The 13,049-nt window shown below is 36.5% G+C and overlaps 1 protein-coding gene across 1 annotated transcript in view; it reads right to left on the bottom strand.

The window, feature by feature from the left end:
* KCNK2 (potassium two pore domain channel subfamily K member 2) overlaps positions 1-5,927 on the bottom strand; it is a 216,702-nt gene extending 210,775 nt beyond the window's left edge. The window contains exon 1 of the mRNA XM_017509219.2: positions 5,484-5,927. Coding sequence (XP_017364708.1) covers positions 5,484-5,517 — 34 coding nt within the window. The 5' untranslated portion in view covers positions 5,518-5,927. The remainder of the gene's footprint in view (positions 1-5,483) is intronic.
* Between the last annotated feature and the right edge of the window lie 7,122 nt (positions 5,928-13,049).

Below are 13,049 nucleotides of genomic sequence, written 5' to 3'. Positions count from 1 at the left end.
AACAGCCTGAATGTTCTTCACTGGTGTTTTATTGTACCAGAGTAACTTCTCAGCAACAAAGAAACAAACTATTGATATACACACACACAACAAGGATGAATGTAAATGTATTAGATTCAAGGTGGGGCATGGTGAATCACGCCTGTAATCCTAGCACTCTGAGAGGCTGAGGCAGGTAAATTGCTTGAGTCCAGGAGTTCGAGACCAGCCTGGGCAACATAGTAAAACCCCATCTCTACTAAAAATTTTAAAAATTAGCCGATGTGGTGGTACGTGCCTGTAATCCCAGCTACTCAGGAGGCTGAGATGAGAGAATCATCTGAGCCCAGGAGGTCAAGGATGCAGTGAGCCAAGATGGTGCCACTGCACCCCAGCCTGGAAAGCCAGAATGAGACCCTGTCTCAACAAAAAACGAAATCACACTCAAAAGACTGTAAACTGTATGATTCCATTTATTCTAACATTCTGGAAAAAGCAAATCTATAAAGACAAACAACAAATAAGTTGTCCCAGGAGTTGGGATGGAAAGTTTTGACTACAAAGGGGCAGCACAGGGAAATATTTTGGGGGTAAAGGAACTATTCTATATCTCTATTGTGGTTGTGGTTACAAGACTCTATATCAAAACTCACAGAACTATATGCATAAAAAATAGTGAATCGATGTAAATTTAAAAGTAACTTAAATGTGTATTTAATAGAATATGTATATTGGTATATTTATATTATATAATATATATTTGTTAATATAAGGTAACAAATACACACACATACACACACACACACACACACACACACAATGAAATAAAAATCTGTGTCCTATAAGCAGACAATCCCACCCTGAGGGAGTGAGGTTCCTATATCCTTCTCAAAAATAAAACAAACCTTAAAAATATGAAGGAAAAGAAGTGAGAACTCAGGCTCACACTACTCAGAACTCTTTAAAGTCCAGGTATGAAAAGTTGCTGGTTGCTTTTTACACACTGCAGTTCAATTCACCTTGACCTCTTACCTCAGGTTTCAAAAGAACAAAAACAGCCTAATGAGAACAAAACACTTTGGCATCATGCTATTTAATGACTTGTAATCACACCTCTATTAGCTCTGCTGCACTTAGCCTAACCAGAGAGTCTGTTTCTCTCATGGGAGGGAAGAATAATAAGGATAATAGAGTATGAGCTATGCTCATGCAGAGCAAGGTCTTCTCTAAGATTCACTCAATGAAATTCAAAATGCATCTAAGCCCTCTATTCTGTGATTTCCTCTTTAAGCCTACATTCTCAAAAATGCCACCAATCAAAAGCATTGTACAGAATGTGTAATGTCAAGCTTTTAAATGAAAAGAAAATTAAAAGCTGAACTAAAGGAATATTGCAAATATGTAGCTACTCATATAAAAAATTCAGCACTTCTCTTCTAAATAACCTGATGGTTAACTTGTGAAAAATATCTTGACCTGCTGCTTTGTATGTTTTTCTCTTGCACCTGGCTGAAGCCCTCATTCATACCAAGGAAGACATCTGATTACTAGACTCAAATCAACAGATATAACTGTGCCCCGCCTCAAAATTTACTCCTTTTAAGAGGTAGTTTATCAGCTTTTGAGGAATTGTGAAGCATTGTTTTAGCTGATATTGTCACTGTTAATTTGAGACACACACATACACAGAATACAGTTGTTCAAGTCCATGTCATTTCAGCAGCCAGGAAAGGTAGCCATGAGCACATTTGTGTCATTGACTCCTTTGTAAAATGAAAAATGTAAATGGATAAATATGAATACCTTCATTCTCTTGTAGTGTCTGGGATATACTTATAGTAGAGAAGACAGAGAATTCCAGACATAGGTTTTTCTGCACACCTGATTGGGCCTGAACCCAATTATACCATATCTTTTTTGGCCAGATTGGTTAGGCCTCTGTGGATGACTCTGCACAAAGTAAGAGTTAATTAGTTATCAAGTTTAAAACCACTTTTAAAGCATTAGAGAAGCAGGTGAATCATATATTTCTGGATAAGAATCAGAGATGGCCATAAGACTATTAAACAAATTATACTAGATGCAAAGTCTCACATTACTCCATATCCATTTTCATTGGACAATTTTTTTTAATGTCTGGGTTTATTATTCACATTATGCAGCAAATAAAGTAAACATAGCTTCTATCTCCATTTCAAAGTGAGATAAAATGAAATTATATATATATATATATATATATATATATGTAAATGGTTTTGAAAAGAAAATGGCACTATATCTATGCAAGATATTATTATTTTAATAGCTACTGTTAACACTCTCACAAATACATAGCAATTTTCCAGATAGCAAGTCTAACAGTCAGATTGTTATTTCATATCTGTGATGTGTAAACACTGCTTCAGTCAGTTTAAGTAGTAATATGAAAATGGCGGTTCTGCCCAAGTGTTTTGCACATGTGTTTAGAACAAATGGACACAATAAACTAAATCATCAAAGTACACTCCCTAATACTACATAATACTGATTTTTGCAGACACCATAGAAAGCTACCATAGGAGACATTTTAAAGATGAAGAGTTTCAGCTCTTAAACTTTCAAAAAATACTATTCCTTCTGAAAATGACTTTGTTGGCTACAGTGGGTTTACTAAGATGATTAGATGTGGTTATATATAAAAGATGAAAGGGAAAATCAATTAGCAATGGTCATTCCAGTGTTTCCACTGTCTTAATCATCAAGGACTACAGAATGGCAAATCAAATTGATTTAGGTCACCTACACATCTAAAGCATTTAAGAAAAAAGAACACATTACTTTCTTTTTTAAAAAATTCATGCATTCTGATTGCCTTACTTATTCTTTTAGTGTAAGTATAGATTTGCTTTACAATTTTCTTATATTAGAAACCTATTAGGTAGAGAATAGATATTTCTATTGAGTTGCAACTTTGAATAGTATTTAGTACAATTGAGGAATATAGACTACTTTAAACAGCTAGAATTTCTAGGGCCTCAAAGTTAGAAAGGTCCCTACAGCCCATGTAGTTTAACCACCTTATCACATGCTTACTATATACCAAAAAGTTGTCATTAATTATCTCATTTAATCTTCACAAAAAGTACAGGAGGGAAGAACCATTAATCCTATTTTATATATGGAGAACCACAGTCTTGGTAGTTAGGGATGTCGCCCAACGTGTGTTTATAAGTAGGGGGTCTGGAATTCCATAACTAATTTGTCTGATTCAAAATACCTGCTTTTTCACCCTTGCTGAGCCCCCTCATATAACATTTCACTAGCGGCAGAAACTCATTCCTCCTGGCACAACAAATTTTTAGATGGCTATGGCTGTAGATATTTTGATGTCAAACAACCAGAAAAAAATACAGCGTGCCATAAAAACTAAAGTTATTATTTGTCATCAATAACTACATCCTGATCCTGCTTGTGGGAGGATTTAAACCTACAGTTTTCCTTTTGAAAATAATCCTCAAAATTGTAATCATTCTACCATACCTTAGTTGGCTTTCAAATTATAATCAGATGGCTTCCCTTTCCTTAAAAAAAAAGAAAAAAGACTTAGGACTTCTGTAATATTGCATCATTTCTTGATCAAGGTCCCAGAATTTTGCATAATAAATCCAGATGCTTTTAGCCTGAAAAAGCATTCACGCAGATTATCAACCAGTTTCCTAATTCTTAAAAGAACTTCCAAGCTATTCCTACAGAATGCCTTGTTTTATCAGAATTGCATCTGATAGATTTGCCTGGATTAATTTACCTGTAAATAGACCAAATAGAACTGCTGTTGGGATAATTCAAATTTATCTACTGTTATATATGATGTTATATACATTTATATAACATAGGCTTATCGAACATTAAGCTTACATCCAATGTTATAGATGATTATCCAAAAGCAGTTTACCTTAATACTTGTTGCTTAGTTGAGGTTGATGTCAGTTTCTACCCAAAGGATTTCACCACTACTTCTAATCAGATGCAAGCAAATCATATACAGCATTTTTGTTTTCTACTTGTGGTAGCAGAAGGACATGTGTTCAGTTTAGCACATGTCTATACTAAGTGATATGAGAAAGAAATAGAGTACGAGAACAGTGTTAGCTGGCATCAGATAAGATGAAGATGGCATCCGTAGCTTGACCTAACCTCTCCAGCTCTCTCCATACCTTTTGTTTCTCTTCTGCCACTCTAGAAATTGGACTCCAAGGGCCTTTTTATTACTTACCTTCACCTCTGAGTTTATTTTCATGCCCATTAAACCTAAAAAGTGGTCTTCATCCCATGAGGACTTGGCCAGTGTCTTGGCCAACCCATCAACCCTCAGCAAAGGGGACTCCAGAAGTGCTGATTCCAAATCCCAATGCCAGCACCTGGACATTACGTACTAATTGGAAAGAAGCCAGTATCTCCATATCTCATTCTTTTATATAGTGAATTATTCCCCACAACTTTGTGATACCCTTCAAATAGTATGCAGAACAAACTCTTCTATATCTCAAAAGAAAAACAACTAAGGATAGCAATTAACCAGAAACTTCATTTTTGAGGAAATTCCTTATAGAAAAAAGTGATATAATGTAATGCCATTATTATATAGTTCTTGTTAAACAGAATTCAATCACACTCAAAGATAAATTCATAAAATTAAATCCTGCTGTAAAATGATTACTGTACATACAGGAAACGTGTCCTATGATCCAACACCAGCATTTATTCAGCATTCAAAAAATATTTATTTGGTACATACTATATGACAGGCACTAAAGATGGACTTTACTACATTTAATATGTACATAGGATTATGCTTTTGATGAGCGTTACTCACATTTCTAAGACCATAACAGCATTCTTCCGAGGCGAGAAGTCTTATATAGAGACATCTAAATAATTTCAAATAAAACTACTTGCTAAATAAACGATGGAAATGAGAAAAGAACTTAGGTCTTAGTTCTCAAGATTTAGTTTAAACTATCATACCTTTTCTTCCCTATTTCCAAGATTCTAAGCCACCTCTTTCCTACTATACACATTAGATTCCCTCAAGAAATAACTAATATTCTAAGTAAACTACAAATAATATGTGTAAATCTGTATATGAACAAATTGATTACAGTACGAACCACAGCATGAAACCAAAGTAAACATAAATTACCAGAATCTAAATGCAATGGAATTTATAGATACACATGTTGATCAATTTTTACATTGCCAGAAGTAATACATCACAAATAAAAGCCTGATATAACATGCCGATTGTATAAAACACACCCAAATTAACGTGCAATTTATTTCAGTGTTGCAAGGTCATGGAAAAAATTCCAGCAACTAACCCTCTGTTGGAACCACCCAATGAGTTTAATTATAGACTTTTATATAATGAAGACTCCCTACATCAAATACTTGCTTGGAAATCTGCTCAGCACACTCTAGAAATTTTGAAAACAAATAAGGTACTTGATTATTGCAAAGATACTCACAGTAGAAATTCCTCTTTGCTCGTGGGTTCATCATTTGGTGATGTTTTCATCAGGAGTCATCATGCTTTTGATCTTTAATGCCGTTCTTCCTCCAAAGTTTCTTGTCCGTAATTTCCAAAACAGAGTCACTTGTACTAACAAGCCATCGTCCCATACTGTTTCCTTTTTGTGTGTGAATGTTACCCTGTAGATCAGTTTCCTGTACAAAAACACTCAAAATGAACAAACGCTGCTGTATGCAAGTGAAATGTGCTACTCAAATCCTCTGTTTTTACAGTTTGGTTCAGGAAGAAATTCCCTGATTAAAATGAGGAACTGTGTCCCAGTTGTTGCAGAGAACTTAAAAGACAGAAGTTTCTTCCTTATGAATGAGCATATCAAAGTTGCCAGTGTCACTTATCCTCACAAGTTTGTGGCTCAAGCATTATTTACACACGAAGCACCCATGTACTCTGTGCAGGCTAAAGACCCTCCCAACTGCTACAGTAACAATATCCCAACTATATTTTCAAATCAGGCTTAGTATGCTTTGAAGTACATAATGTTTTCCATTTCTGAAAGGACAAAGAGATCTGCATTGTCAAAGTTTATTTTTAAGCTCATGTGCTTGCTAAGTGCAGTGGCAAACCGGCTTGGCTTTCCGTGCCTGTAGTACTATTGCTGGGACCTATTAATGCAAACAGATGAATCGTTGGCTGCGTTCCACATAGACTTTTATTTTTTTTTCTTACCTTATCTAAATTGCACTGATTATAATTTTTAAAATCAGAAATGTTATCCATTTTCTGGGCATGTTTGTTTTATCAGTATAAACGCCATGTAAAAAAGTCAAATAAGAGGAAAGTTTTAAATAGCTTTTGCTGAGATAAGAAAGTTAGTAATTAGAGGTAGATTCTATCTCTGCAAGAAGTTTGAGGGAAATTTGGAGGCAGTAAAAATGACAACAAATTTTTTAAAAAGGAATGAAAGATGAATCAGAGAAGGGTCAGTGGTGGCTGGACTAGCTAGGGCAGGGGCCAGCAAGCTTTTTCTGTCAACAGACAGACAGTAAATATTTTAGGTTTTACAGGNAAGAGATAGAGAGAAGAGAGATGGAGAGATAGCAAAAGTGAGAGCAACAGAGAGAGAGAGAGGTCTTGACTATTAGCAATAATTTTTCATGTATTTTCTTATTGTTGCTCTGGTTTGTATAACCCCCTACCAGTCTGCTCAACCCACCAAATTTAGCCCACATGTCATCTAATACCAGACTAAGACTTGTGGAAACACATTATTGCTCTATTAAAGCCGTAACAAAATACAGCTGAACATTAGGTAGTGGGGTAGTCCTGAAGTAACACAACCTGTATGATGGAATTTCTAGTCCAAATTTTAAACATCTGGTTTTGAGATGGTAATAAATGTGATAACGTACATTAAATACCAGTGTTCGAGTAACATAATCCTTCCATCTGACTGAAACGGTGAATACTTTTCAGATCATATGAGAAATAGACACATTTTTATGCACATGCAAAAAAATGACCCTCCCATGGGCACACCCTCATGTGCACGCACGAGTGCACGCACACACGTGCGTGCACGCACAAGTGCACGCACACACACACACACACACACACACACACAAATGCAATAGCACATAAACTGTCAGCTGTTTTTTCCAGTAATGGGTTTTTACTAGGCCGTTCCTGTGCTCTCTTTTCTGAACACCCCTTTACTCAATTGCACTAATTTGTAGGGGATTTGGGTGAAATTGAGAGGAATGGAAAAAGAATTTAAAAATAATAATATGACTCAGACCAGACAGAGATGTGAACCCCTGACCTTTGCCTCATCAGTACAATCTCACACTATATAATCTGAAGTACTCAGTCACGGGCAACCTGAAAAAGAAACTGAGTCAAATTATCCTTCTCCTGTTATAAGTTCATGGGAACATATTTCCAAATATTACCATAATATAAGACATCAAGTAATGCAGTGCTATAAATGGTGCTGGAGTCTGGAAGTTAAGATCCCTTTAAATTAGCACCCTAGAATTGGATGAACTGATGGAAAAATACTACTCCATCAGCATTTGCTGACCTTTTATATTTGTACATGGGAAGGCAGACAGAGGGACTTGAAGGACAGAGAAAGTGTGTAGAAGCTGCTGAGACAAAAGTCATGTTGGGAATGACAAATGGTAGATTAGTATTAGGTTGTAAGACAAGGATGAGGCTAATGTTGACTGAGAGCTCATGTGTTACAGAGAGGGAAAAATTTTTATTGTGGCATATTGTTCAATCCATCTCTATTTATCAAACATCTACTATGCCCCAGGCACTGTGTTAAGAATGCAATGTTGTGTGTTAAATGCAATCAAATAAATATGTACAAAGTAGGGAAGAAGCAAAGATGAGGAAGACACTAATTATGTTTGGCAAGATTAAGGATGAGTCTTAGTTGGGCTTGGGAGAGAAACTGGAATTTTCCAAGCAGATGACAGGTAGTAGAACATTACAGGCAGTGGAGTTAGCATACGCAATAGTGAGGTGAGTTAAATGGCAAAATTATTCTCAAAAACACAAATAATGTCAATTACTGGATTCTAAAATTCCAAAAAAGGGGCTAGGTGCAGTGGCTCAAGCCTATAAACCCAACACTTTGGGAAGCTGAGGTCAGTGTATCACCTGAGATCAGGAGTCTGAGACCAGCCTGGCCAACATGGTGAAACCCTGTCTCTACTAAAAACACAAAAAAATTAGCCAGGTATGGTGGTGCAGGTCTATAATCCCAGCTACTCGGAAGGCTGAGGCAGGAGAATCACCTGAACTCGGGAGGTGGAGGTTGCAGTGAGCCAAAATTGCACCATTGCACTCCAGCCTGGGCAACAAGAGCAAAACACCATCTCAAAAAGAACAAAACCAAACACAAACAAACAAAAAACAATAAAATTCTGGAGGAATTCTGGAAATGGCAGGATAATCCAGGTTAGTACCTCTTAATCATGTGAGTTATCTAAAGAGAAAAACTAAGTCGTGTACACCTTGATCACACCTCTATTACTGGTACATAATTAGTTGACTGATAAACCGCATTGTCACTCTGGCCCCCAGCAAGGGGCGTGGGCAATGAGCACATGTTGCTCCAATAATACTCTGTTCTTTCCCCCAGCAAGGAGTCTTGTTCCAAGTATGTCTGAACCTCAAGAATATTGAAGATTTATTCACTCCCTTGTTTCTTGCTGATGTTCAAAGCCTCATGAGTCAGGTAAATGGTATTTGAAAAAGCTGGCAAAAAATAAAAACCCCAAGTGCTTTTTCTTCATTTGAGCCAAACCCAAACCTTTTCAAAGGCGTGAAAACATGCAGCCACATTGGTTTGGTTTTCCTTTCCCGGGCCGCTCTCCTTCCTGGTGCTGGCCAGCACCATACAGAAGTCTTGTGACATGAGCCATTTCCACGGAATTTTAAATTCTGCCAAAAACAAGAGGGATTGGAAATTTCATGAGAATGGTTATTCTTAGGAGATTTCCATCCCAGATTCCTAACTTGTGTGGCTCAGATAAGCAGCTAAAATGCACTGCCAAACCTTCTGAAGTCCCCCAATGCACTTATTTCCATTCGCATTTCTACATAAAGACCTCGAAGTAACAGGACAAGCAATGGTTTGTCAGAAATATTTTCTGTATGCCAGCCCACAATCCTTCTACCTTTGTGGAAGTGGGATTTGAATGCCATTTACAACACAAACATTGGGATTGAATGTCCCCAGAACATGTTCAGTTTTTAGATGAGACATGTTTACATTCTCCAGAATCAAAACAACCTACCACAAAGCAACCCTTCAATTATTTTCTGTTCTTTTTCTTCTTGGTGACTTCAAGATATAATGAGAATTGTTTTTAGCATATTGTTAAGTGTGTAACTGCACAACCTCTTCCAATAGGCTCATTTCTCATGAGAAAATTATGTCATAAATATAACCAAAATCTCACTAATTAGGACATTGTATTAGCCATTGCTATGCAACACGCCTACTGCAGAACAGAATGGCTTAGAACAGTAGGCATTTATTGTTGTTCACTATTCTATGGGTCAACATGACAATTCTGGTCTCATCTGGGCTCATGCGAGCAGGGAGCTGCATGTTGTATAGGTGATTGCTGATCTTGGCCAGGCTTGTCAACACGAAAGTGAGCTGACTGCAGGCTGATATAAGGTGGCCTCACTGGGACCAGTGAGAGCTTCTGTTTGTGTCCTCAGTTGTACAGTTCTTTCATTTTCCTTCAACAGGCGAGCCCAAGCATGTTCTTAGCTTAACTTAAGGATGATTTCAAGGTAACCAGAGGGAAGAGGGGAAGTAAAAATGTACAAGTACATTTTAAAGCCTCTGTTTGGGTCAATTTGTTAAGGTCATATTGGCCAAAGCAAGATACAAGGTCAAACTCAGAGTCAGTGTGGGAAGTTACTCACTACCAAAGGATGTGGGCATATATGGAGGCATGGAAAGTTGGAGCTATTCATGCAACCGATTAACCACAGGCACGTTGATGGTAGGAAGCGAGTCATAATTCAGTCAGTTGGATGGACCCAGGACAGTATCAGATGCCTCAATATGTGAAACTAGAGTTAGTTTTCACTACTAAGACAGAAAAGAGAAACCAAATCCCAGGTTGGAGTGGGTGGGATGTGTCCCAAGAAAGCACAGACAAAACACCAATCTATGGCACCTGTGTCAGAAGCTGAGTTAGAGAAATGGCCAGAGACCACGATGAAGAACATGTAATTAGAGCCAAATAAAACTGCCCAGAATGATAGAACCAGAGTTGACAAACACTAACAAGCAGTTAAAAGATGACATGTCTCTGGGGTAATTTTAAGAAGGTCGTTTTTTTTTTTTTTTTTTTTTTTTTTTTTTTTTTTTGGATATCACACCAGTTACAAAATTGCCTACAGGAGACAAGAATGACTGAATGGATTTGATTCAATATAAGAGTGGGGAGAATAAGGTCACTGGAGAGCACTGTATTAAGGGCACTCAGGCTACTCAACTCCAGTCAATGGTTTCCCTGAAGGACTGAGTGCATACAGTGGCCAGATCTTAAATTTTTTAAAAGAAGCCTAGAATTTTATGTAATATTTCCTGATTTTTAAAACACTTTGAGAAACACCTGTAGGTATGATTTATCATATAGGCCACCAGTCTGGAACTCCAGATTGTAGAGGTTTCATTTCCATGGGCAACCTCTATCTATCTTAAACTGGTTGTCCAATTTCATGTACTAGAACTGACATCAATAAATAAAAACAAATAATTTGCAATTAGAATATAACCAATTAATACAGAAATGACCGCATCATTCTAGAGTACCAAACACACAATTAAAGGCTTCTAAAAGTACTTTTATCTCCCCAAACCTTTTGCATTTCAAGAGTTTGCAGTCTTTCATTCTCTATATGAAACTTGATTGGGTACTTCCATAACTCTACTCCAAACCTAACTGACCTTTATTTTTAAATCAACTTACTTTTGACATTTAGTTACATATTAAATTTCTGTTTATAAGTATATTGGTCTAACAACTGTATTTTGATCTCTTACAGTTTTAATTTCCAGAATGCAAACTTTTTCCTATATAGATCTCTTCCTATAGCATCTGGAAAATATATTTATATTTAAGTATTCACAATTCTTGGTCTTGTATACCAAAAGTCTATTATCTACATTGCAGTTTTCTGGATTTTAAGTTTATTGATTCAGCTTCTCCACTCGCGTGCTTGGCTCCTTGGTTCTTTGTTTATTCTCTAGGCAACCTGGAGGGAAGCCCTTTGAAATACAAAGATCTATTTCTTCTGCTCTGGGGAGAAATCTCAGCCTAGACATTTTATTGGCATTTTGGGGAAGACCATCCTGTCTATTTCCAGGAAAGCATGATTTTACTGCAAGTGGTTAACCCAAGGACAAAAATAGGGAGATGAAGATAGCTTTCGTTAGCTTCCTAAACCAGGTCTTCTAAATACATCTTTATTATTTATATTTAGGCCTTTAGTTGGATCTCAGTAATAACAAACACAAATTTCAAAGCTTGATATATTTTGTATTCTATTCTGTGCAACCTTGTATATAGCTCTTTCTTCACCATTAATGCAGAGATTTGAAAATATACATTAGGTTGATACTATAGTTATTGTTGTGTCTAGATAGATACATTTGTGTTGTGTCAAACACACCTGTTTCTTATGGTCTTCTATATTATCTTGACCTCACCCACTTCTCAGACCCTCAGCAACTCCCTTCATCTCAGCAACTGACCCTGAGACCTACCTTTGAGACTGCTGCAAGGTTTTATACCTGAGGCCAAACAAGCAGTATTTCTGGAGTCCGTGGTTCCTCCAATTACTTTCAAATTTAGATTCCAGAAATACACACCACATGGAGTGGGATCTGGCTTCCCCAAAGCTGCCAAAGGACCAAGTAACGCAAATTCTTAATTGTTGGGGAGACAGCTTTCGGGGGCAAACTCTGACCTACAGCAAGCAGAAGATGGAATAGAGATGGCATACAAGTGTCATCTCGCTTCTTCCCCCAGATAGCTGTTTAGATACAGAGTTTTGCCACACTGATTGTATAAACAATGCCACACAGGCCAAGCAGGAATGCAGATGATGATGGCATGACTATGTCTCTTCGTGGATCTTTGCGAAGCCAAGGTCAGCATGATAACACACTGGCTCCCACTCTTCTCAGCCTTGTTTTCCTTTTCCTTAACTCTAGTCATCTTGGGATTCTTTTCCCAACAAAGCATTAGCAGTTAACTCTTGTCTCAAGCTTAATTTTCAAGGGATTCCAGGTAAGACATCTGTGTGCATATATGTATGTGTATAATTCTATACATATGGTTAAACATAAGTACTTTTATATAAAGAGAGATATGTATTTATATGTAATGATACAGTTATATATAGATACCTGATGTATTATATGTATTATCTCCATTTGCTACTGTATATAAAATTCATACCATGTAAAATTATTAAGTACTGTATGATGATGTTATGATGTAAGATATTAATATGAAGAATTTATGAACTACAGAAACTCCAGGGTTTTTGTTTCTTTTTATGGTTTTGTTTTGTTCTTTGCTTGTGGGGGAAAAAAGACACTACACAAAGTAATAAAGTAATAAATATGAACTTTATATCACCCATAAACTGGGAAATTATCAGTAAGAACACTGACCCCCTTAGGAAATTATGGTTTCAGACTCTCAAAATTATATATAAATAAGATAAGTACCTTGAAGAAAACTCTTAGCCTGAAATTTTTTATTCTTTATCTTCTGGGGCTTGAAAGAAAAGCTCTGCTTTAGTTGCTCTGCTAATAGCAGAGGCATACTTTTAAATAAATGTATATTTCATTGTTCTTTAAATTTGTCCTATTTTGCATAATATTGGATAGATGACAAGGTAAACTTCTAATGTCATTTGTAGCATACCTGTATAATGTACTTAGCAAAACAGTAAAGATTTTTATTTTTGGTGATTTTGGTTTTCTTTTTTTCTTTTTCTTTTTTTTTTTTTT

This window comes from Cebus imitator, unplaced genomic scaffold, assembly GCF_001604975.1.
Source record: "Cebus imitator isolate Cc_AM_T3 unplaced genomic scaffold, Cebus_imitator-1.0 Scaffold411, whole genome shotgun sequence".
Lineage (NCBI taxonomy): Eukaryota > Metazoa > Chordata > Mammalia > Primates > Cebidae > Cebus > Cebus imitator.
Note: the sequence above shows the minus strand (reverse complement) of the source record. Positions and strands in the feature narration are given on the sequence as shown.